General features: G+C 34.6%; 2 protein-coding genes across 3 annotated transcripts in view; one reads left to right on the forward strand and one right to left on the reverse strand.

The window, feature by feature from the left end:
* Nucleotides 1-21: 21 nt before the first annotated feature.
* On the forward strand, nt 22-3,128 carry LOC108913692 (3'(2'),5'-bisphosphate nucleotidase 1). 2 transcript variants are annotated; one of them, XM_018719283.1, is made up of 6 exons: nt 22-472; nt 704-775; nt 1,113-1,244; nt 1,312-1,449; nt 2,402-2,689; nt 2,797-3,128. In XM_018719283.1, exons 1-6 carry the CDS (start codon nt 353-355, stop codon nt 3,055-3,057), a joined length of 1,011 nt encoding a protein of 336 aa, XP_018574799.1. In that variant the 5' UTR covers nt 22-352; the 3' UTR covers nt 3,058-3,128. The 2 variants fall into 2 exon arrangements, with proteins under 2 accessions (XP_018574799.1, XP_018574800.1); XM_018719284.1 differs by lacking the exon at nt 704-775.
* Nucleotides 3,129-6,308: 3,180 nt separating this feature from the next.
* Nucleotides 6,309-26,969, reverse strand: part of LOC108913693 (luciferin 4-monooxygenase-like) — a 29,608-nt gene continuing 8,947 nt past the window's right edge. The window contains exons 4-6 of the mRNA XM_018719285.2: nt 18,169-18,526; nt 13,074-13,239; nt 6,309-7,377 (exon numbers count right to left, since the gene is read on the reverse strand). Of these exons, the coding sequence (XP_018574801.1) occupies nt 7,241-7,377; nt 13,074-13,239; nt 18,169-18,526 (661 nt within the window). The 3' untranslated portion in view covers nt 6,309-7,240. The remainder of the gene's footprint in view (nt 7,378-13,073; nt 13,240-18,168; nt 18,527-26,969) is intronic.

The raw sequence follows: 26,969 nt of genomic DNA on the forward strand, positions 1-26,969 counted from the left end.
TTTTTGACATTCCCATTTTGACCTTAAAAGAAAATGGAATTTAAAATTTGAGGGATTTCCTAAATCTATTAAAAGTAGTTGGTAATTTTCATAATTTGTTTAAAAGTTTAACGTAAAACATAACTCATGATTGAATGAATAGTCACAAAATTCGTTATACTTTTTATTACTTGTATGATTTTAGAAACGGCAAAGCAAGGTTATTTTTTTTGTTTAAGAAAATTTACTGATGCATGCCATTTCAATTTACTTGAACAGGTGACCATGAATATAAGCTTTCATTACGTTATCAGATTTTAAGATTAAATACATTCAACGTGTTTTGTTTGTGTTGTACTACAAAAATTGGAAGATGTCTCAAAGTGCACCTCTTGTATTACGTTTACTGGCTGCTTCAGTTCCTGCTGCTGCAAGAGCAGGCAAAATTATAAAAGATGTAATGAGCGGAGGTGAACTTGCGATTGTGCAAAAGGTATATATTTATTTAATTAATTGATTTTATTAATACGTAGAGATTTCCTAAAAATAAGAAAAAAATAAAATAAACTGGTCACCATTGAATATTTAAAAAATGTGATATTGAAAAAATACCTATAGCTTGTCCACAGAATACATAAATAAAATTCAATATGTAACCGTCTTAAGAAACTTCTATTGAAAAATAAACTTTTTTAACTAATATAAAATTTAGACAATTTTTTAGAATAAAAGAAATTTGTTTGCAAAACTGTTAATTTCACCTCTTTCTTCGTCGTATTTCCAGAATATATTTAAAGTAAGTATAAATATGAAAAAATTTGTTCAAACTGCACATTGTGGTAGTTATTTCTTATCATTAATAAAATTTATGGAGTTAATACATTGTGTCACCTTAATTTATACTTTTATTTTTATGTTACATTAAAACACATTTCTAAAGATGATGTCAGCAAAACATGTAATTAAGAATTATTCAAATATTTAAATTGAGAACTTCATTAACATTATCATTGAAACATATGAGGTTAATCCTTTTGTAAATATATCACTGATAGCTCAAGAGTACTAAACATTTAATAGCTTGTTAAATAAAAGATATGAGTTAACACAAGTAATATTGTTGGGTGTCGTAGGGTTTAGGAAGGAATGATCTTCAAACTGAAGCAGACCGCTCTGCTCAGCGTTGCATAATTGCTTCTTTATCACAACAATTTCCAGATGTCACTATAATAGGGGAAGAAGGGCCCAGTAATCCTAGTGATGAGGTATTATTATTATCTATTAAAGTATTATTAAGAGACGAGAGAAAAAAAACGAAAAATGTTCTTTTAGGTACCTAGCGATTGGGTTGTAACTGAAAGTGAACAAGATATACTTTGCAAACAATGTCCATCAGAATATATTTCCACAACAGCTGAAGATATAGTAGTTTGGGTGGATCCACTTGATGGAACTTCTGAATATACTCAGGTAAAAATAGAATAATACAGCTGTCGTCATTAGATCTTGTAGTAACATTACAGAAATATTGGAATTGGCAAAAATTTTATAAATATGTATCATAAAGGATGTTGTGAAATGTAAGGGCTTTTTATGAAATTTCTAAAACAATCAAATTTAGTAGTCACTATTTTGCTTATTTTTCTTATTGGACATATAAAATCTGTTAAATTACCAAATAAGTAACAATTTTCCTGCTGATTAATATAGGCGAGATAAAAAATCAGTTGAAAATCACTAAGGCATATTTCTTAAATTTTTAATGGAATACATGATATAATAAATAAACCATTGCAATGATACATGGTTTGATGGGCCATCGATTCGACAGTATACTATATGGATGGAATTTAGAGAGAGGGTAAGGGACCAAGATGTAAAGTGAGATGATACGACCAAAAAATTAATAAAAAATTCATAAGCCAAATTGATATAATCTTTTTATGGAAAATTAACACCCCTCTGGGTTAACCACGAAAACAAAGAATTGGAGTAAAAATAATCTCCTAAAACCATTCAAAATCTTGGAATTAAACAAAGCATTAAACATCACAAGTGAAGAAAATATAATTCTACGCTTTCACCTCTCACACTTACCAAACAATGCCAAGATAAATCTCTTAGAAATAGTAGATAGTATATGGCTTATTAAATCACCGATTCCATCAAATTGGTACGAATATGTAGTTTTACCATTATGATAACCAGGAAAACCCATAGAATATGCCGACATTTCATAAATTTTGTAATATCTGTAATTTGTAAATATCATGCCAAAATAATCATTTCAATATTTTGATTGTTATGTGTTCAACTCAAACAGCGAAGAAACCCTTTCAACCAAATATTCTTTCTATTTTGCCAATATTGATTACATAATAATTGTTTTTCTTAGGATTTATAGTAGTCACTTAATTTGTAGGGTCTTCTAGATCATGTGACTGTACTTATCGGAATAGCTGTTAACGGTAGAGCAGTTGGAGGAGTAATCCATCAACCTTACCACAATTATCAGACCAAGAAAGATGTGCCAGGTCGAACATTATGGGGACTTGTTGGACTAGGAACTGGTGGATTTGAGGTAGTAGATCCCCCTTCTGACAAATTCATTATAACAACGACCAGATCGCATTCGGATGGTATAGTTGTTAAAGCCTTGGAAGCATTAAAACCTGATGAAATTTTGAGAGTCGGTGGAGCTGGACATAAAGTAAGAGAGAGGATATTTAATTAAATATTAATACTCAAGTCATGATGAAATAGTAAAGAGCTTTTAGAGGAGAAGATATTGAGCTATTCTTAAGTAACGTCTTTTAGGTATTACTTCTACTGGAAGGAAGAGCCCATGCATATGTTTTTGCTAGTAAAGGTTGTAAAAAATGGGACACTTGTGCACCTGAGGCAGTACTTGAAGCTCTTGGAGGAACACTTACTGATATTCATGGAAATCATTATAGTTATGCTAAAGATGTGCAGTACCCCGATGCCCAAGGAATCTTCGCTACTGCAAAAGGTGTAGACCACAAGTCTTTGGTATCAAAAATTCCACAAGAACTCCGAGATGCATTTCCAAATTAACTGAATTATTATTATTACTTATTTTATTTTGATAAAATACAATTTAAATTAAAGTTTAATTTAGTTCCCTATTTTGTTTTTTTTTTAATACATTGCACACCTGTTACAGAAAAAAAATAGTAGATAATGGAAAGGTTTTAATTAACTAAGTAATTTTGTAACTCATAATTACATTGTAAAACACATTTTCACTTCTTTTTAATATAATTTTAATTACAATTTATTTTATAAAAGATTCTGTATTTACTGGTTGCAAATATATTTTATAAAAAAGAATTAATAATTCTTTTGATTTTAAAAATTATTGTTTAGCCTTCTTATTAAATACATAAACAAACCAGGGTTCATAGCAGCCTGGAAAACCGTAAATATGGGGAAAAGTCAGAGACTTAATTATTCATAAAAAACGGGGAAGTCGGAGGAATTTTAAAAGTAGTTGTAAAAATCTGGGAATTTAACGTTTGTTACTGGAAATTTTGTGAAAGCAGGCACTGGGTCCCTGAAAGAGATAATTATTTGTGGTTTTCAAACCTTTATTCTTTGGGTATAAAAAAGATTATGGAATACAGTCTGGAAAAAGTTTAATGCATGCCCTTATGGAAATTTTCCTCTGAGAAAGTCTTTATCAGTGTGAAACTCTAAATCTTTTTTTTTGGGCAATTTGGCAGAAACAGAGTTGACAGACTTATAAAAACTCAGTTTTTTAAAGAAAATAAGTTGTTTTCTCTTTATTAGAATTATTTTTGGTTTTCTGCAGATAAAAATGTCCATAAACGTAAATATCATTTACCTATAATTAGTATGTAAAAATGAACTACAAAGTGACCTCGATTTTTTTCAGTCAGGGAAAACCTGGAAGTCAGATAATTCTGTATTACTTTTGAACTATGAACCCTGCAAACAGATTAGAAATACTTGGTTGATTTTCCAACTGATGTGTTTTTCTATAAATTATGTTATCCATGGTGTTAAGATGCTGATAAAAAAAATCTTTAGGGTCATACTTTTTTAGAGCTAAGACCATTTGTATTGTGTAAACCTATCGTCCCTCTTATCACGTAGGGGCGTATAATCCAAGAAATGGATATACACATAATATGCCTATATGTGATAATAGGGACGATAATAAGTAATAAAAATTATAATTCCACTCAAACAAAAAAAATTCATATGTGGGTAAAAAGTTTTTATGTCATATGTTTTTTGTAACTGCATACAGCCATCATGCAAATTTTCAACATAGTTTTTTCATTGAATTGTATTTTAGTGTTAGTATTGTAGTCCAGTTAGTAGAGGTTCGGCCTGTGTCAAACCTTGATAACCCGGAGATAATAATACACAGGCCTACTTTAAATGATGAGTACAATAACAGGTTAATTTGCTGACAAAGTATTTTGTCAGGAAAAAAAGTTATTAACAATTTAATCGTGAAAATTTTTTTTTTAGTTTTCTATAAATAATTCAGCAGGATGACTTTGTACAAAAAAATGTTTAAGACACGATTTGTTCGTAATAAAAATAGCTACGAAATGGCGGTGGTCCGATTACGAAATTTGCAATAATAAAGCCGTGAGAGAAAAAACGGTATAAAATGTCAATTTTTTGCTCAAGTCAACTATAGTTCAATACAGGGTGTAACGTAAAGTTTGGGAATAAATTAAACGGTGGATTTTTTATTTAAAAAAATAAATATTTGTCATATAATAGGCGGAAATACACATGCCTCTTGCTTGCACAATAGCATGCAATTAGCTTGCAGGAGATAGCTCCTGGTATGCGTATTTATTAAAAAGGCATGCCTGTAGAAGGCGCGCAAGTAAATTGCACATCATTTGATTTTTTGGCATGCAATGTGAGGCGGGGGGTTTCGGGGGAGTTCAAGCGGCATGTCGGAACGTGTCTACTTGCTACCTACTGACATTCCAATAAGCCATATACTAACGAGGCATTCCATTTTACTTGCAAATGTATCAGCAGTGTTCCATCCGCCGGCATATGCCATTTCTTAGCATACAAGTTACTTACCTATTTTTCTGGTATGTGTATTTCTGCCTATAAAGTTATGCTCTACGGGTTTTCTTTTCAAAGCTACAGGGCGCTAAAAAATTTCAAATATCATTTTCAATGCAAAAGTTTTTTTCCAATATGCCTATTTGACCATGTGCGGTGGCCGAGTCAAAGCTTACTTCAAAATGTTTTCGTTATTTTTTTCCAATGTTAGCAGTGGGAAAAATTGGTATTTCAAAAGTTTTATTTACAGAAAAATTACAAGAGCTAGAAATAAAACGCAACAGGGTAATTTTGTTTAACATCAAAATTGAATAATAAAAAAATATTAAAAAAATGTTTTTACCAGTGGCGTACCACAATTTTGTTCGAAAAACCTTACGGTACAATCCGTACGCACGCCATTCAGTAATAACTTACAAAGTCAACCTTTTTCCTGTTACTATATGAGATTATCAAATTAACATAATGCTAAAATTTCGTTCCATTATCTAATAATAATAATAATAATGAAACCCGTAGAGCATATAACTTCATATGAAAAAAATTTATTTTTTAAACCAAAAAATCCACCGTTTAATTTATTCAAACCTTTATAATATACAAAAATGACGCTAAAGTAATTATGAACAGTTTATTTCGGACAAAAGCAGAAGAATGGACTTTTACTATAAAAAATAATATTGAGTATAGTAAAAATATGGTAAAATAAAACCCACTCATGTTTGATTTTTTTTTCTTTATAGTATACATACCTAAATTTTTCCGCCAGCCCTGGCATAGAAATCCAAGAACCGTCACTGTATAAACTAAGTTCAGGAAACATATATTAAAAAATATAATTTCATTCAATTACTGCCAGTAACTCAAATAAAATTTAGCTGCTGAGGCGTGACCTGGATACTTATGCCTTAGATAGTTATTAATTTGAACAAACAACACGAGAGACGGCTGAAGGTGGTATTTCCTGTGTTAAATGGCAATTGATATNGTTTTTTTAAAAAATTGTAAAAATTTAAATTGATTTATAACATTTGCAATGCCCTCTGTTGAAAAATCAATGGTGTGAAATATCAAACTTTAATGAAAAAGTAATTGAACAGTTTATTTCGGACAAAAGCAGAAGAATGGACTTTTACTATAAAAAATAATATTGAGTGTAGTAAAAATATGGTAAAATAAAACCCACTCATGTTTGATTTTTTTTTCTTTATAGTATACATATCTAAATTTTTCCGCCAGCCCTGGCATAGAAATCCAAGAACCGTCACTGTATAAACTAAGTTCAGGAAACATATATTAAAAAATATAATTTCATTCAATTACTGCCAGTAACTCAAATAAAATTTAGCTGCTGAGGTGTGACCTGGATACTTATGCCTGAGATAGTTATTAATTTGAACAAACAACACGAGAGACGGCTGAAGGTGGTATTTCCTGTGTTAAATGGCAATTGATATAATAAGGCTAAAGGTAGTAATCTGAGCACCCGAAGTGAATTTTTTTGTAAACTCTATTATGAATTTATTCGATGTACAATCAACCAGTTGTTGTTTTCAGGTATCTAAGGCATTTGGGAATTTAAAAGAGATAGACAGAATAATTTCAAATAACGCTTATTAGCTTTTATCCAAAAATTATCCAAATGAGAAACAAAAAGATATAATAATGAAAAATCAATTTTCAACTTCATCTTATGTTCCTACTGAAGTTAACGAAAGATCTTGTGATTTAATTGATATCTTATTGTCATTTAATGCAGTTTAATTAGTATGTTAATATTAATATAATTTTACATAAATATTGCCCTTTTCTTTAAAGCGCTGAAATTTCATTTTCCTTTGTGCATCTAACAAATTTTGAGCAAACGTAGAGAAAAAATGTATGAGATCTCAGTCAAGTCTCTGCAACATGATTTTAGCAGCTCTGTGAAGCATACCTATGCTTATTATAGGGGTTACGCTGAGAAAAAATGGCTTGTAACAAAATCATTTAATTTACCTATATCTTAATTAGCAAACATTTCTTTCTGCCATGCATCATTTTGTATTATTAAATAGTAAATTATCTTTCTATGGCTATGTATATAGATTGATAGCTATCTACAACATGAAATATCTACCGCAGTATAAACAAATCTACTCATACACATATTGTTTAAGTAAGTAGGTAGGTACTACAATTTTGACGATCTTTGGCAGTTTTTCAATCTTTCCTTCAATACCCTTCTTAATATTTTTCCACTGGGATTTTTTGGAATTTCTGAAACAAAAATTACTCCCCCTCTCAGCCTTTTTTGAGGTGAAACCATATCTACGAAAAAAATAATTTATTAGATTACATATTTTATAAAAACTGTTTACACTGTGTAAATCACATTTAAATCAATTAATTATCAAGTGCAAATATTAAATTATTTTATTTCTTTAGAATTTCGTGTAGAATCCGCATCTATTTCGACCACTATAAGCTACCATTAAAAGCATTTGTAACAGCAATTATTATTCTAAATGAAGATTTACCGTTGCTAGTAAAAAATTATATTTTCTACATTGTCTTTTCCTAAACCCAAAATCAAATTGAATTTTTCATAGGTAGGTATAGGTATAAGTATTATTAGAGTTGTGCGAACGAATATCATTTGGAATCGGTAGGAACTACTCGTAATATATTGAAAACCTATGTTTATTTAAGGTGATAAAGAAAATGTTAACAAAATTAAAAGTAGAGTCCTTCAAAAAATTTAAAAAAATGTTTGGATGAACATACTTCGGAAACGCTTCTCTCATGTGTTTATGTGTATGTGTTCAAGTGTTCAAGCTTTTGTAAAAAAATATTTTTGTTTATATCTTCCAAACCGTTTGAACAAATCAAATCTAATTTGCTATAGGATATTATCTACTAAGTTTGCTTGGTCTGAATATGCCGGTGATAAATATGAGATAATTCAGGGATTGAAGTTCAGGAACACCGTTATCTTTTTTTATTGCCCTCTTTTGAAACTCTTTTTATGTATAATAACAAAAACAAAATTTGAACTGATTTGGGCAATCTGTTTGGAAGCTATAAACAGAAATAGATTTGTCGAAAACTTAAACACCCGGTATCTCGAAGACGCCAATAATTTCAAAGTTTTATTCTACTATCTGCCTATTCTAGGTAAATTTAGTTTAAATTTAGATTTGTATTAATAAGGTTTAGGTCCAAAATTTCTACTTACTAAAACTTTTTTTTGGTTTACAAGTCTTCGGAAAAGTTTATACACTTTTCTCCAAAGGAAAAGGGCTTGATTTAATAGTTTCTCTAATAGTCGTATTCACCAATTAGGCCAGGAAATATAGAGTTGGACGCGACTTTTTGTTTCGGCAAGCTGAATTTATCAGTATAGATGCTAAATATTCTGTACAATAACACAGTCATAAAAATGGGGGGAATATTGTTTAAAGGGTAGTTAATTGCATAATTTTTACGTAAATTCACGTTTTTCGCTTAAAACTTTTTTCCGTTCATTACCACGAGAAAACAGTAAAGTACTTTTTTCCGTCTTCAAAAGACCTACAAAACTAGCCCTCGAGCGTCAAAAAATATTGATTAGATCAGTTATAAACAGAAGAATTTTATTTATGACTCTTGAATTAAACATTTATAAACTGCGTTAATATTACCAGAACGTTTTGGCATCGCATCCTCTCATTCCTTATCACTGTCTAATAACTCGTACGAAATCTGGAATTGGTAAGTTGAATAGTTTACAAATTATGCCCTTATAAACAAATTAACTAATTATTAGCCTGGACGATCCCGAGCATCTTCCACAATTGCACTGTTTTTCTTCATGGTAGATTTCATAATAATACGTAGAAATCTATCATTTTTTTAATTTTCAAATTTGCAACCTGGAATTTGTTTTATTTTTTAGCCTTAGTTGCAAAATGAAATATATATGACGCACGAGCGTGATAAAGTTATATATTATTACATACTCGGAAAGCTTATGAAAAGAGCTTTAAGTTAAAAAAAAAATCGTCAAGATTCGTTGAAAAACAACAGAGTTACAGACTGTCAAAGTTGACGGCCTATTGTTAAACAAATTAAATTGGTAGCGGCAAAAAAATTATATATTTAGCATCTTCAGCTTGTCGAAACAAAAAGTCACGAAATGGCCATTTCCCAGCTTATTTTCCTGGCCTACAATGTTGCTGTTAGGGGATTAATTTATAACAAACTATTTATATAGGTACCTTTGTATATTCTAAATTTAAACTTAACTTGTTCACTACTCAGTATCCCGATGTTTGAAAAACGCATAAAATTTCTCTATTTCTCACGACTGGAGATACCTCTTGTGCGAACATTTATAACTAATATCTGTCCTCAATAACTTTGATAATCTTTTTGAGGTAATACTGTGCAGTCATGCATATATTGAGATGTATGGAAATCGCCGCACACTCAGTAGAATAAGTGGGTACTTGTTTAGGAATGCCTAAAGCTTGGCAAATTGTAATAATAATTATATGAATTGAAAATAAAATTGAGAGAATGAAGGAATAGATTCAGCAGTGACAGACGCCAAAGTACAATGTTCATTGTATATTGCCTACATGAAAGGTGTTCAATTCAAAGGGGAAGAACTTTCACAATAAATTAAAAATTAACATATGAAATCAAAGTATTTAAAGTAAAGAGGAATTAAAGATAATATTAAAAAAAATTAACACAGTAGTACAGCGAAAGCAACCCTTAAGTAAAAACACTTAAGGGTCGCTGTACAGCAAAAATAAAACGCTCTCTCAACGGTACAAATAAACTATTTTTATTGAAAACTAAGCCTGTGAAAAAGACGTGTTGTCGGTTCGACTGTTTGCTGGAGAGTCCCGGTGTGTGGAGTCGGTCGTAGGCATATGAGTAAGCATCTGATCGCCGGCGCCAGTCCACCGTAGACCCTTCCTCGAACGCTGGTGCGTCCGGCGGCGTCCGGCTGGCGCTCTTGACGTAATGCTTAAAAATGGGTCACTTGCGAACATGTGTACCCACAACACAAATAATTCACACATGCATTAGAGAACATTAATAACTGGTTATCCAAAAAATAAGAACGATTATTTGTCTGTAAAATCACTAGACATATATGGTATCGAACATATTAGTTTTCATCATTATGATATAGCTGAGAAATCGATATATATATTTGGTGCTTCCCCTGATGATCTTAGCTGTTTACTAAATATTGTTAATGCAATTCAATGCTAGTCGGTGTATTAGTTTTTCATACATCATTATTTATTTTTTGCTGTAATGTCGGCCTAAGATTATATCTACAAATAGTATGTGACAAAGTAAGTCAAAAAGTTAGAATATTGTTATAAATCATGATACAAAGACTGCAGTACGAAATGAAAAGAAGGCTTTTCTTCGTCATAAGTTTTCGGTTGATCCAAAGGGGTTTTGGCGCACTTTGAGGTATTTAAATATAAATTCTGTTCCTTATGTTTACCCAGGCGATATTAGTAGTCCATCAGCTTTTAATAAGTATTTTGTTAATAGCATACCTTCTTTAAGTTCAAATAACAATAATTTTATTACTGACACATATTCTAATAAAATTTTTTCAAATATTAGCCATAAGTTTCAATTCACATTAGTGACTGAAGAATGTATCGAAAAAATATTATCGCAAATTAAATCTAACTCTACTGGCACAGATGGCATAAATCTCAAGATGATCTTATTAGTACATCTTTTCTTATTAGTTATATCACACATATCGTGAACAGCTGCCTTGTATCAGCTAAATTTCCATCTTTTTGGAAAAATGCTAATATTATACCCATACCTAAAGTAAATAATCCCTCTCAAACAAATCAGTTTCGTCCAATTAGTATTTTGACTACTATATCAAAGATACTGGAAAAGGTTGTGTATGCACAATTAAGTGAATTTTTTCTTAGTAATAAGGTTATTCCTCCTACGCAATCGGGTTTTCGTTCTTTACACAGTACATCAACAGCTATGTAACATGTTACGGATGATATATTTCGTACATCAGACAATAAATTAAATACATGTTTGATACTGTTGGATTATAGTAAGGCTTTCGATACCTTAAATCATAGAATTCTTCACTTAAATACTTCGGATTAGATGAGAACGCGTTAAATTTTATGTCCAGTTACCTAGAAGGTCGCAAACAGAGAGTCGGTTTCGGTAATTCTTTTTCAGATTATGTTATGTTAAATAGAGGTGTGCCTCAAGGAAGTATTTTGGGGCCTCTGCTTTTTGCTTTCTATACTGCTGATTTTTCTAAATTTTTTTCAATTTGTAATTCACATAAGTACGCATATGATATGAAAATGTATTATTCTTTTTCTTTAACAAACTCACATGTGGCTGTAAATAATATTAATGAAAATTTAAATAAAATTGCAGAGTACCTAATCGTACCTAATTGCAAGTATCAGAATGTCATGGTGAAATGAAACAAAATCCCAGCTAATAATATTTGGTAGTTAGGAACTGCATAACAATAATAATTTCAAAATCAAAATAAATGGAGTTGACCTAATTTCCACATGTGCAAAAAATCTGGGTGTATATGTCGATTCTCGTCTAAGGTATGACACACATGTGGCACATTTATTACAGAAGTGTTATTATAAACTCAAAATGTTCTACATGCATAAAGATTATCTATCAGTTGAAATTAAACTTAAACTGACTGACACATTAATTCTCTCAACTAGAACATACTGCGATATTCTATACTGGCCAGCACTTACTGTTAAAGACAAAAACAGCCTCCAGAAAATACAAAATGCTTGTCTAAAATTCTGTTATGGTGTTCGAAAGTATGATCATGTTACACCACTTTTTGATTCTTCTAATTGGTTAAAATTGGAGGAGAGATTTATTGTACATTTGGTACATTCGTGGTGCAAGCACACATCATAGAATTACTCGTCACTGTAATAAATTTATCATGCCAAGACACTGTTCTGCAATATTTCAACGCTCTTTTAGTTACAGTGCTGTAAAGCTTTACAATTCTTTACCTGTAAATGTTACCTCTTGCTCTACTGCTACTGTGACTAGTTTTAAAACAGCAATTAAGAAACACATTGTTAGCCTTAAAACATAGTAGTGTTATTTACTCTGTATATATATTTATGTATTATTTTTGTAAAACGGTCGGTTAGAATGAGTAGCTCTGCTAGATCTCGCCGCCATTTATACGAATATGTTCCATATTTTGTTTTTATATGAAAATAAAGGCATATTATTATTAAAATATGATATTGCGGATAACCACAGCCATGTTATGACATCAGTTGGAGATGTAGTGGAGCGTACACGCCAATTTGTGGATATATGCACGTGATGCGCTTGTTCCTGTGACTGTGTAGTCTCCATGCCTGTGACTTTCGATTTCGTTAATTCGCCAGTTCATTCTCCAGCTGACGTCATGCGCCGTCAAGCGAACCGATTTTGGTTCACAGGAATACCATATCTTGTATTCTTTGTATTATGGTTATAAATTAAGTAATCTATACGGCGTGGCACAAGTAGGACCAGTGGCGTATGGTCGGGGGGGGATAAGGGGGATATATCCCCCCCCATGAACTTAGGTTTATATGCAGGTGATAGCCAAGACGCATAGATTTTATTTTGTAATGTTTGAAATTAATATAAAATAACCTTATTCATTAATATATTTTTTATTATATCCCCCCCCAAGGGTCAAAGCAGCGTACGCCACTGAGTAGGACAGAAAGCTGTTAGTATTAAAAAATAGCAACACCTGTGAATATGGTTAGCAAAACAGTTCCCCTCCACTCATAATCAGGTTAATAGTTATTATTAACACCACGCCAATTATTAACAAAAAAATTATCAAAATAAATATTTCCAAAACATGTATCTCTGGCAGTTACTTTACACCGTTCTACGAAGTTTCTATCTCCTTACATTTCTTAAAACAACTTAAGTCGGATTCATTACTTGTTACTTACCGCTAATATATTCCTGCAATTCACTTTCTGTGACGTTTTGTCCTTCGTTCTTTACTACGAAAGCCAATGGTAGTTCTCCTCCTAGTTCATCTGGAAGTCCGACTACTCCTACGTCTCGAACCTTTGGATGATTTAGTAAAAGTGCTTCCAATTCAGCTGGAGCTACCTGAATATAAATAGAATTTGTCATGATGTACCTACTCGTATACAATATGTATTTCAGTAGTAATATAAAACTACAAATTTTGTAACAATATACCTACTCTTACGTTTAGACTGTATGTGAACGGTATAACTGGGTTTAAAATAAAGATTCAGTAACTGTTTTTGTTTTAAATTAAACCAACAGGTTTGTTTTTGGATTTCTATTGAAGTAAAGTAGATTTCACGCTGCGGTAAGTGTTAACCAGTAAAGTGTGTAAAGTGCCTTCGACTGTACCACATGATCGATCAATTATTTAGTCGATGAGATCTTGAATTAGGACTTTGGTGGTCGGGTCACACTTTCATGATTTGTTAAACCCTAAAGATAATAAAATAACATATCTACTTTAGAATTTAAATATAAATTTAAACGCGTCAGTTTGGATCTGAACACAAAGTGAACGTGTAAACAATATGTTGTTGAAAGGGACCATTTGAGATTAACGAATGAAAGTATAGGTCTACTTTTTGCTCATCGGAGATGAAATATTATAGATGTCTACTAAGCAAAATAAAATTGCACCAACAACTTACAAATAAACCAAAGTTGTAATGGCCTCCCAACAACTTTGCAAGGAATCGTTAGGTAATTTAGCAAGTTTGTTGTAAACTTGTCGATAATCTCGGTACAACTTTTTACAAAGCTGTTAAGACTTTACTAAAAACTTTCTTAACAATGTTCAGTTATGTACACTTTGCTGCAAAATTAATTACGGTATTAATAGGAACTTTTAAATATTACTATTGGCTTGTTTGGTAATGTTATAATTGTAATTTTGCTAAGAATCATTTTAGCAATAACAACACGGCAAAGACCGAGTGTCGTAAAACTTGAAATTGAACTTCAGTCTAACTTTTTCCTGTTAAGTTTTATAACAGTTAGTCTATGCCATTATAATATTCCTAAAATGATTTATAATAAAATCATAACCAAAAACACATGAAACGGGCAAAAAGAAATATTTCAAAGTTAGGTAGACTCCACCATTTTGGTTCTGAGGCAGTCCAGTTTTTTAATATGAAAATGATGAAAACAGGGTAACTATACAGGAAGTCCCAGAATATCGCGTACAACGGAAGACCACAGATTCGGATTCTATGGTCTGTGGTTAAATCAAGAAATATTGTACGTCAGCTAAGTTTTTCTGTTTATATCTTCATGCGACAACTTCTTTAAAATGAATTACAAATCCTTGATATTTATTGTGAAGGATATCATTAACAGATTTAGTCGCGGTAACCATTAGTGACGGCTCTTAAAAGGAGAGTTACACTAAAGCGGGTAGATAAACAATAATAAAATAATTAAAAATTCTCTCCACCCATTAAACTTTCTTTCTGATATAATTATGTTAATTATATTATTATGTTATATTATATTAATTATTATAATTATGTTATGAACATTATGGACACTACAGACGAAAAATTACAACATATAAAATTAAGGGAATAAGAATGTACAAGGAAAAATTGTTTTTAGAATAATATACATTTGGAAAGGTTCTAAGTGAGATAGTATCAGGAAATTGACAGTACTAAAGAATATTAAGAGAATAGTAATTACAGGTTACCCGTCTTCTATTTTAGAATGGACTGAATAGGGTTGTTGGCCAAATTTCAAAAAGTAGATAATATAATTCTACAATTTCTACACGTACTAACTAATGTGTATGCACAATTAGAGATTGAGAAATGCGTCAGAACAGTTTTAAAATAATTTTTTAAAACTGATTTTTTATTATATTTCAAAACGGCTGTGACGTCATAAGAGGCACCTTGTAGTGAAATTATGTGTAAATGATTGCGTAAAGGAAAAATATTGCAAGAAAAAGACGCTCGGTCAACACTGTCAGTAGTGTCAGTCTGTCAGTGACACTGTCGCATAAAATATTTTCAAGTCTACGAGTTATTTTCCTTAATCTTAGAATTCCTTTATTAAGTAAAATTATTATTTAGTAATAATCATTTAATATTTTCCCTTAGAATTAAAGCAGACTGTGTGAAACGGGATTTGTGAAAGCTACTTCGCAAATTTTACCGAAAATTGATATTTTGATGATCATGAATTGAATTTTTAAAAAGAGACGACCGTTTTACTATTGGCGAAATCAGAGGTATAAAAGCAGTCAGGTAAGGATCAACATATTTAATGAATGATTTTATTGTGTTTATAATATAAACAAAATAAATAAAAAATAATATATATAGGTATTTTATACAGTGGCGTACCTTGGAGGTGCGGTGGGTGCGGTCCGCACCGGGCGGCACATATTTTGGTGCAGCATTTTTTATATTTAGTTTTATTTGTAAAAAACAACTTGTTCACTATTCGATTCCTACGAATTATGAATTAGGTACTATATGATTTCGCAATTTTTTTCTTATCGTCAAGTAAATGTAGGGTTGAAAATATTATCTCAAAAAATTTTACTCGGATACTGACATCAATGGTGCTGACGTTGAGTAGAAGTTATACAGGGTCGGAAAGTCCCCATGGTTCGTCGGCCATTACGAGAGTGTGATAACGAAAGTCATAGAAATCTGTGCGATAGAGAAAGATGGCTATAATGAAGGCGTCTAATAGTCACCGCCCATTTCGCCCTTCCACAAATAAGATCCATTTCTTATTTGTGGAAGGGCGAAATGGGCGGTGACTATTAGACACCTTCAATATAGCCATCTTTCTCTATCGCACGGATTTCTATGACTTACTTTATCGCTCTCGCGTAACGGCAGATCAACCATGGGGACTTTCCTACCCTGTATGTACTACTCCGTGCTCGACGTTTATTGAATCCTTAGTACCACCGTTACCAATTTCGTTCCACAATGAGTCACTTAAGACTAAAATCTTGCAATATTGTCCATAGAACAAGAGATTACAAATAATAGAAATTTCGAGAGCATTATACACTATTTTTCTACTATGAATGTCAGAAGAGTAAATATTTAAATATGTTTACATTCACATATGTGTACAATTTGTTTGTTTATCTAAAAGAAATGAAATTATTTATTTACAAATATAAAATAAAAATATTTAATGGTATTTTTTTTTGTGAATTAGGTATATGTTTTGTCTCATAGATGGGGAACCTGCGACCTCCGTAAGTTTCTTGTGGCCTTTACAAAAGTATCTTGTAATTTTATAAAAGTTTTATATGTATATTAATCCAATAAAGATCTCATATTATAAAAAAAATTCCAAATAGAATGATTTTTTCAAGGTTGCTGCCTCCTGAGTATCCAAATTTCGTAAAAATTTTTTTATAGCAAAATGACCTTAATAAAAGTTGTAGAGGATCAAATTCTGGACAACTTTTCCTTATAATTTTTTTGTATGTCTAATGCTTAACGAATTACAGCGCATTATGTAAAAAAATTGTGGTCTTGTAAACATGTTTTTACAAAAAAAAATCACCTTCATAAAAGTTGTAGAGGATCAAATTCTGAACAACAATGATGACCTTGAAAATATTTTAGCTTGGTAAGCCCCATGGTCCGTATCACACCATCAAAATTTCAAAAAAATCCTTCGAGCAGTTTCCCAGATCGATGGAGTTCGTGGTGGGACACCCTGTATTGATCATTCAGAACAAGCAAAATTTTTTATCAAAAATGATGCATGAACAAATTTCAATGGAGAATATTTAAAAACCTAAAATAAAATGATTTTGCTTGACAAATTATTATTAATAATATGCTACTTTATAGTTTCTTTTGCATTAAGGTCACTTTGCTCTAAAAAAAAATGTTTAGGAAATCACCCCGAAAGCGCAAGTCGTACCAGTAGTTCGAGTGTGATCTTTTGGTTGGATACTCAAGAGGCAGTCTCCAAGCAACCCTGAAAAAAAAAATCATCCTGTTTGGATTTTTTTTGCGGCCCCTATAAGCCGAGCACAACTTTATTGGATTATATCAACTTATGCGGCCTCCTTTATTACTACCTAATTTAAATATGGCATCCAATGGAAAAAAGTTCCCCACCTATAGTTTGTCTCAATTACAATTATTTATTTATGTTTATTAATTTATAAAAACCACCATTTGATTGACTTAGAAAGGGCGGCAAATTGGAGACCGCCCCGAGCGGCAAAAGTTCTAGGTACGCCACTGATTTTATATCATAAAATACGTACCTATTTATTTATGGAAAATTATAGTGCAGTTCGGGAGTCTTATGGAGGTAATGCAATTGGCTATGTGGAATGTGGAATGTGGAACAAAACACCACTTATTTTGTGCAAGAAGAGCGCTAGAAGAAAGGGCCCTAGCCGGCGGGGCCCAGCCAGGACAAAAAGAGGTCCCACAAAGCGCCTACATCGGCCGCATTTGCGGTCGGGGTAGACGACGGATGGGGCCCACCTACGAAGGCTGTCCAGGCCTACACGAGATGAGGCAGGATAAAGAATGATAATCCCCCTCGATCCCAAATCACTGAGGCCAATTTCTAGCCATGCAATAATGGCGCACTTATTTTGTTGCATGCATTACAATCAGGAAATTAATAATAACTATCACACATACTCTTAATTGATAGACTGCTGTCACTAATGTCACTTTTGTTTAAAAAACAGGAAATAGGGCAACAGGGTTTGACGGACAATTTTGACATATTTTCTTCTTCAAAATTATGCAATAGGATCGCTACTAGCTTCTTGTTCAATTGCCCCTTATGACGTCAGACTAGTTTATAAGTAACATAAAAATTCATAAATAATTTCTACCACTAATTTGTTATATATTTCAAAATTTTACTATACAGGCAGGTTCTTTTATATAAAATCTTTGTATCACCAACAATTTGTATATGGTTTTTATAGTCAACAACCCTATTGGAAATTTCAATTTCTTCTATAGAGATATTAATTAATATGTGATATATTACCTGATATCCTTTATATTTAATTAATTCTTTAAGTCTGTCTACTATATAAAAATTTCCTTCTTCATCGTAGTATCCTAAATCGCCAGTTTTTAACCAACCATCAGAAGTGAAAGCCTCTCTCGTTGCTTTTTCGTCATTATAATATCCCATCATGATCAGCGGCCCTTTGCAGCACAGTTCGCCTGTTTGATTGGGCCCCAGGCTCTTTCCAGTTTCTGGATCTCTCACTTTGCATATCATAAACGTCCCAACCTTACCACATGATCCTGGTATTTGGTTCTCCTTATCAGCTATTGTAACCGCGAATGTTGCCTCTGTTAGTCCATAGATTTGGCGGAATGATTTTAAGTTTTTGAATCTGAAATTAGTATATACCTACTATGTATGTATAGTATAAGCATAAACAAGGGTATAAGTAATTAGGTGCTTGTAGTCATAAAAATTTGTAAAATAAACCCTTGCGCCAAATGGATCAGTCAAGGATTATTTTTATGAAAACAGTTTTGCCCAATAAAAAATCTCACACTGAAAAATGCGGACAAATAGAAAATACAAAAATACATCACTTAATATCGTGTACTTCGAAACGAAAGGTAGGACAAAGAGGGATAATCCCAAATTATCGCGGCCAAGTTTAACGCCAAAAATAACGGCGCTTTAACGTGACGAAAATCCACTGTTTTCGTATTATAAACTTTTTTAATTTTTCGTTTTAATAGCATTGACAATTTAAATTTGTTTTCACAAGTATTTATTTTACTATTTTTTTAAATTTTTTCACAGGTGGAAAAATACCCAAAAAATATAAAAACGAAAAGATTAGGCCAATCCCAAATAGGACACTTTATCCTTATGATATTTGTTAATGTCCTATTTATGACGTATATCGCAAGACACTGACCGTTTATCTTCAGTTCATATTATTTTGTATATAGGGGTTATTTTATTTTGCAATATACGGAAGATATCAGTTACTGAGCAATGAGCATGCGTTCACCACTATGAACGAACACAGTAGTGCCGCCATGTTGGTCTGTCCAACCGTTGTTTTTGTTTTATGATGTCATTACCTATACATTTTTATTTACACACTTTGCACTGCACATAATTTTAAAGTTATGTTTTGTTTTTCTTTTAAACATATTTTTATCATTTAACTTAGTCCTCACATTTGAATAAATGAAATTGATAGGAAATTACTTAATTACATGTCACATCATAAACTGTAGTCGTACTGTTTTAAGGTTAATAATTTTTGATAATTCATAATGAAAATCAAGTACCTAATACAATTTCCACTTTATGGTTTACGAACATTTTGATACTGTGATTATTTAAAGCAAACCAATAAAATATGTCTTTATAAACATGCATCAATACTAAATGTAAAATGTATTTCTTTACTTTTTCTTCTTTCCTTCTTAAAAATTTGTAACTCAATGAAAAAATGAAAACATGTAACCTGAATATCCATTCCTTCCAGAACATTAAAAAATCCGATATAGTCCAAACCGTATGTTCCTGGGACATACGGTGGGATATCCGGAGGATTTATAACATAAGACATCCCTCGGTTGTCCTAACCTAACCATAATACCTGCCACAATATTTGGACAGCATTAGAATATGCTGAGGATAGCATATAATTCCAAATATGAAGCTGCGACATACGGTGGGATATCCAGAGGATATCCTGATTTGTAATATAAGATATCCCTTGAACGTCCTATGATATATCCCACCAGGTATCCTGGTTAGTTAGTGAGCGGCATATTTACAAGGTGGTAACGACAGGAGAAGGCGAGGACTGGTTTCGCCGGCTGTCTCAAGTAAGAGGTGTCTCATAAGAGAGGAAGGTTATCCCTGTACCCACCCATATCCGACGGAAACGGAGCCAGGACTAGAAAGATGCTCGAGTGCTTGCTCCAGGGCACGAACATAAAGGGCACCATTTATGTGAAGGGTATGCCCAGATACAAGCACGGGGGGAAACCCCCAAGTAACGTGGTTAAAAGAGACAGGGACACGAAAGCTATCCTGGTAGAGAGGGGTGGAAATTCATATGCTGACCACCTCAGGAGAGTGAAAGATAGCGTAAGTGTGAGCTCAGTGGCGGCGAGAGGTATAAAAACCATAAGGGAGGGAAGAAATGGCCAGATGGTCATTGTCATAGACAAAAGCGACAGGGAAGGCAGAGAAGAACTGCAAAAGCAACTGGCGGATGCAAAAATTAATGCCAATAGGNTGTGAGCTCAGTGGCGGCGAGAGGTATAAAAACCATAAGGGAGGGAAGAAATGGCCAGATGGTCATTGTCATAGACAAAAACGACAGGGAAGGCAGAGAAGAACTGCAAAAGCAACTGGCGGACGCAAAAATTATTACCAATATGAGAGGGAGGTCTAAAGTCATTGTCATTAAAGACATAGATGGCGTCACTTCTAAGGAGGAGGTATTGAATGCAGTTTTTAAAGAAACGGGCTTGGAACCCGAAGATTGCACCTTGGAGAGCTGAGGCCCTACTTCGGGGGCAATAGGGCCATGACTCTCAGGGTGGAGGCTTCTAAAGCGAAGAACTTAATTGAAACAGGAAAAATCAGGATTGGCCTGAACCAGTGTTCGGTGACAGAGAGGATTCAGGTCATACAATGTTTTAACTGTTGGAGATTTTGCCACACCAAAGTTGAATGTAAGGAGTCGGGAGAAAAATCCAATTTGTGCAGAAACTGCGCCGGGGAGGGACACAAGGGGGAAAAATGCGATCGTAGGCCTATGTGCCTTAGCTGCAATGAGGCTGGACAGGACAGGGTCAGGCAAGTGTACAGAGTTTAGGAAAGTGCTTAACAAAGCAAGACTTTCAAGCAAGAGGAAGAAAGCGTCTTAGGTCTTTTTGTTTGTCTATTCGGTGTTTTTCTTCGTGACTTTATCGATTTATCTATTTATTTATTCTTTAATTCGTTGTTGTCTAGTTTCTAAGTTAATTGCTCTTTGCCATGACGAATCCTATTGTATTGGGCTTGAGGGTCCTCCAAACGAACCTGGGAAGGAAGAGAGTATCTCACGACCTGGCCATTGCTACGGCGCAAAAAATCGACGCCGACATTTTGGTTGTCGGTGAACCTAATCTAGCGATTACGGATAAAGCAGGGTGGCTGCGCGATACACGAAAAAACGTAGCAGTGTACTTTATTAACAATAGGATCAGGGTAATGAAAGTATATAAGAGGAATAACTATATCTGCTTGAATATGGCAGGATACAGACTTTTTTGCTGCTATTTCTCACCAAACCTTAGCTTGGAAACCTACATCCAGGAAGTAGACCCCATGATGCAGGATTGCCTGTCCTGCGGAGGGGAATATTTCGTGTTGGGTGATTTAAACGCTAAATCTTACTTGTGGAGCTCCCCTGTAAATGATGCTAGAGGAGACTACATTGGAGATTGGATTTCAACGTTAAACTTAACGGTGTTAAACACTGGTTTCGCCCCGACTTTTGTCAGGGGGGCCTCAAAATCTTTTATCGATGTTTCACTTGCAACCCAGCAGTTGTCAGCAAGAGTCAGAGATTGGAGAGTGATGGAGGAGGACTCCCTCACCGAACATAAGTACATTACCTTTGACCTGGACGGAAGAAGAACCCCAAAGGCTTTGTTCGTTAAGCACAGAATGGATCCAGAGAGATTTCGTACGTGCTTTCGCACTCAATTGGACGCGTTAGGGGCCAACAAGACATCAGCTATGGATTATAACAGGATAGCCGGTAGGGCGTACCGAGGGTCTCTATCGTCACCCGCCGTGAGAGATCAAGGGAAGGCTCTGGAGACCAATTTGTGGGGTGACGCATATAAACTGGTAATGAAAAAAGTAGGGTGGACTCCCTATAAGCTGGCTCTCGAGACAAAGTCTCAGATCATCGGGGAGCTGTTCCCACGCGGCCCTCCACATGGACATATACGATTGGAAAACATCGGGAACGAAATTGTTACACCCTTCACGCTTGATGAAATCAGGTCAGCAGTGCTTAAATTAAAAAAAGGTACTGCACCTGGCCCAGATGGCATTCCAACCGAGGCCCTTTTGGAGATCGCCAGGATGGCCGAGCCATGGGTGCTGTCAATACTCAACGGAGTCCTGGAGTGCCAAATGTTCCCGGCTAAATGGAAACTCAGCAAATTGGTCCTCATTCCTAAAGGGCAGGGAACGGATAAATACAGACCCATATGCCTGCTCGATTCCATTGAGAAGCTGTATGAGAATTTGATAAAATCCAGGATAGAGGCGGACATAGAAACTAGAGGCGGGTTGTCTGACAGGCAGTATGGGTTCCGGAAAGGGAGATCCACCGAAGATGCCATAAAGTTGTTCCGTGATGCATTCCCGAGAAACGTAGTGGGGCGCGCTTATCACCCTGGACGTAAAAAATGCTTTCAACTCCCTCCCCTGGGACGTGATCATGGGCGAACTAACGAAACGCAAGGTCAAATGGTATCTGAGGAACATTGTCGCGGACTATCTCCAGGATAGAGCTCTCGAGATTGAAAAGGGTGACACAGTACCGGTGATGGCGGGTGTTCCGCAGGGTTCAGTGTTGGGACCGTCCCTGTGGAACCTCGTTTATGACGGCGTCTTGGGTTTGAACATGCCGCGGGGTGTGTTGTCGGTCGCGTTTGCAGACGATTTGGCACTTGTCATCAGGAGCGAGTCGCAACGGGACTTGAAGACCCGCGCGGAGGCTGCATACACATCAGTCGAACAATGGATGCATAGTAAGAGTTTGAGTCTTGCCCCACATAAAACAGAGGTTTTGATGATTAGAGGCCCCAGACGAAAAAATGATACAACCTTTTCCCTGGGTGGAACCGAGGTACTCCCGAAGAGGGCAATTAAATACCTGGGCGTGTGGTTTGATGATCGAAGCACTTTTGGGCATCACGTCATCGAAACCGTAAGAAAAGCTGAGGGAAGGGTTCGCGCGCTCACCGGCATTATGCCTAATATCGGCGGTCCAAATTATAAGAAAAGAGCGATACTCAGCCAGGTAGTAAACTCTACACTTCTATATGCAGCACCCGCTTGGGCGGGGGTCTTGCGCTTTAAAAAATACAGGGACATGCTAATTAAATGCCAAAGAAAGATACTGCTCAGGGTTGCATCCGCTTATAGAACCACATCTGCGGACGCGCTACAGGTCATAACTGGAGTCCCCCCTATAGACCTTCTCGTAGAGGAAAGACTGAGACTTGACAGACGGCCGGATCGCAAAATGGCAGCCGCGAGAAGAGAGGAACGCGCGGCCACAATGCAACGTTGGCAGCAAGCATGGCTAGATAACGAAAGAGGGGTGGGGGTATGGACTCGCCGTCTCATAAGTAACGTGGCACGGTGGTCTGAATGCAGGCATAGGTCCCTTGGGTATTTCTTTACCCAAGCGCTGACGGGCCACGGTAGTTTTGGCTCTTACACATATAAAATCCGGAAAACAAGAAACTCACGATGCGCCTATTGCGACGAACAAGAGGACACTCCGGAACATACTTTGTTCGCCTGCCACCGTTGGAGCGAAGGTAGAGATCGAGTGGTGGAGGTCCTGGGGGTGCAGATTAGACCCGAAAACATCATTGATGTCATGACATCCTCAATGTATAGGTGGAGCATTCTGTATAGTTTTATTTCGGACACAATGAAATTAAAAGAGGCTGAGGAGAGAGCCAGACAGACGGAAGAAGGGGCATAATTACATACTGGCCAGCGCCCCGAGGTTATGCCTAGCGGCGGTTTCCGGAGCGTTTCTGGTGGGATTCTAAGGAGGGGTTTTTGTCGGAGTTGCGCCCGACACTACCGGGGACGATAGACCCTAAGGTCCCGGTGCCATGCGGTTTTCCCTCCTACAAAAAAAAAAGGTATCCTGGGGATATTCTTAGGACAGGTTTGCACTATTTGAGATATTACCTCAGTATAAAATCTGCGCCATTATAGAACGATAGTAGCCGTTAACAACTTTTTTACACACATACCCAAATCTACTCCTTTAGTCAGATATTTATAAAAGGGTCTTCGTTGAGTTATGCACAAGAGTTTCTACAACTTCATTATTTTAAATTCAGTGGTCCAAAAAGATTGTAATCATAAGGGCTAAAGTCGAGACTGTACACTGAATATTCTAATATTTTCCACTGAACCAAAGTGAGTGTAGCACTTGTCAGCTGTGGAATGTGGATGTGGGACTTAGCGATGTATTTTGAAAAAACACAGCGCACCTTATCGGAATATGAGGGCGTTTTGTCCGAGCCAAGGAGATAATAGTTTCAGTGCTTCCTTATTCCATCTTCTTCAGCCATATCAGGGTACTGTGACTATCAGCGAAAATGAATTGTTCAACCATTCACATTTTTTTTTCCGTATTATGTTTGGGGAACGGAGTTCATTTGGCTCGTTTTCTTCCTTCTTTGAAAGATTTGCACCACCGATATTTCTGAGACTGATGTTTCATTATCAAATTGTTGATGCAGTCAGTGAAAAATTTCAGCAGGTTTTAAGTTGTCACTTACTAAAAATTTTATTATAATTCTTTTCCCGATCGACGGATTTGTTAGTATCTCATTCATTGTTATATTGTCAAGCTACAACTGCTTTTATGGGGATCACTTACTAACTGACAAGTCAACCACTGAGCGCAACTGAATGTCTCAAATTAGTCTATTAGACTAATGGCATCATCGCATTCATATTATGTGAACTGCTCTGCTACTACAACATTTAAAAAATGTTTGTGATATATCTTTACCATTTAATATTTGAATGCAGTAAATCACCATTGCATAACATTGGGAACATAACTGTCGTTCTAGTCTAGAACATAATCTATACAAGGTGGTCCGAATTCTATGCAGAAAACTTCGAGGGCAGATCTCTTTAAAATAATATGTGTTGCCTTATAAACATTGGTCTGGAACAACCCCGTTTTAGAGATACAGGGTGTTGAAGTTGTTAAAAAAAATAATTTTTTGTTTATATCTCCGAAATCTATTACTCGATCTCAATAAATACAGTATAGATAATCTATAACAGCAGGCCTTACATTCCTTAAAATATGAGCTTTAAAGGTTCAACCAGTGGTGTACAACTGAACAGGGGTCACCACTTTTTTTTACAGAAAAACCTACGCCACTGAATTTTTTACAAGTCAATGTAACTGATTTATATTCCAGTGCACAAAATACGAAAAAAAGGTAACTTGAATTTTTTCCCTAGGGTACGCCATTCTCAAGTTATTCATACCAATACAATCCCCTTGTGGCAGACACTTCTAACCATAATATTACAAGAATAGGTATTTATGTTTATGCTTAAAAGTGAGTGCAATTTGTAAGCACATCAACAAAATTATTTACACTCCTTTCTACACCACCTGTGAGGTAGTGTTCCTGGCGTGTTTTAGTTTTCCCTAGGGGCCTAATACTCTTTACAAATAAGAACAATTTATATCAAAATAATAATAAAAATATATTTATCAAGCAACAGCAACTATACAAGAAACAAAATTAACGAATTAACGTTACGTATTTACAACAATTGTTCCAAATGCGAACCACTCACATCGATACATTTCTGACATCTTCTATTAATGAAATTAATTGAAGCTAATATCATGTGGTGGTTTTCTTTTAATTCATTACATCCGTCTTCTATTCGTTGCAGTAGTTGTGGTCTTGTATCTGTTGTAGTAGAATAAACTTTACCTTTCAGATAACCCCAAACATAGAAGTTCAGGGGGTTTAGATATGGCAATCTGGCTGGCCAAGACACTGGACCCTCTGCACCATTATAGTTAACATTGGCATTTGGTCTTTTACTTATCCATCGCCCCATATAATTTAGCCATTCTTATATTATTCTCCCAGAATACACAGGAGCACCATCCATTGTATCCAGCTATTTTGTGGTATATTTAATGAAACATCCTCTAATAAATCAAATAGATGGTTTTCTAGAAAGTTTAGAAATGACTGGGAATTTAAACGGGGTGGCAAGNCCTTGACCATTGACTTGGTATGAATAACTTGAGAACGGCGAATCTTAGGGAAAAAAATCAAGTTACCTTTTTTACGTATTTTGTGCATTAAAATGTAAATCCGTCACAATAACTTGTAAAAATGCAGTGCCGTAGGTTTTTTTTATAAAAAAGGAGATGACCCCTGCCCAGTTGTACACCACTGATTGTACCTTTAGAGCCGATATTTTAGGGAATGTAAGGCCTACTGTCATAGATTATCTGTACCAAATTCTATTGAGATCAGGTAATCGATTTCGGAGATATAATCAAAAAAATCTATTTTTTTTTAACAACTTCAACACCCTGTATCTCTAAAACGGGGCTGTTCCAGACCAATGTTTATAAGGCAAACTCATATTATTTTAAAGAGATCCGCCCTCGAAGTTTCCTGCATAAAATTCGGACCACCCTGTATAGGCTGTTTCAGAAAGACCTCCCGTAAATACAGGAGGTGATAGTACGACAAAAAAATAAGAATTTTTTGTCTTATGAACTATATGTCTATCTCTTATTATTTTCGAGGTACAGAGCGACAAATAAAAATTTTTTAAAGAGAATTTTTACGAACATTTCCAAACGCTGCGAAATATTTTTATGAAATTTGGTATACCGGGGTTCTTAAGGATGCCAAATACGCTGGTCTAATTATTTTTTGGATAGTTCATAGAGGGCGCTAGTTATGCTACATTCGTATTACATTTTAAGTTCAAATTTTTTTGAGGTTAGGTTTTTTACCATTCGGGATCCA

This window comes from Anoplophora glabripennis, unplaced genomic scaffold (assembly GCF_000390285.2).
Source record: "Anoplophora glabripennis isolate ALB-LARVAE unplaced genomic scaffold, Agla_2.0 scaffold1120, whole genome shotgun sequence".
Classification (NCBI taxonomy): Eukaryota; Metazoa; Arthropoda; class Insecta; order Coleoptera; family Cerambycidae; genus Anoplophora; species Anoplophora glabripennis.

Bases quoted from the DNA above. Each gene is read 5' to 3' on its own strand.
- LOC108913692 (XM_018719283.1), top strand. From the start codon at position 353: ATGTCTCAAAGTGCACCTCTTGTATTACGTTTACTGGCTGCTTCAGTT. The intron at 1,245-1,311 runs GTATTATTATTA...ATGTTCTTTTAG, and splicing joins CCAGTAATCCTAGTGATGAG to GTACCTAGCGATTGGGTTGT. The intron at 2,690-2,796 runs GTAAGAGAGAGG...AACGTCTTTTAG, and splicing joins TCGGTGGAGCTGGACATAAA to GTATTACTTCTACTGGAAGG.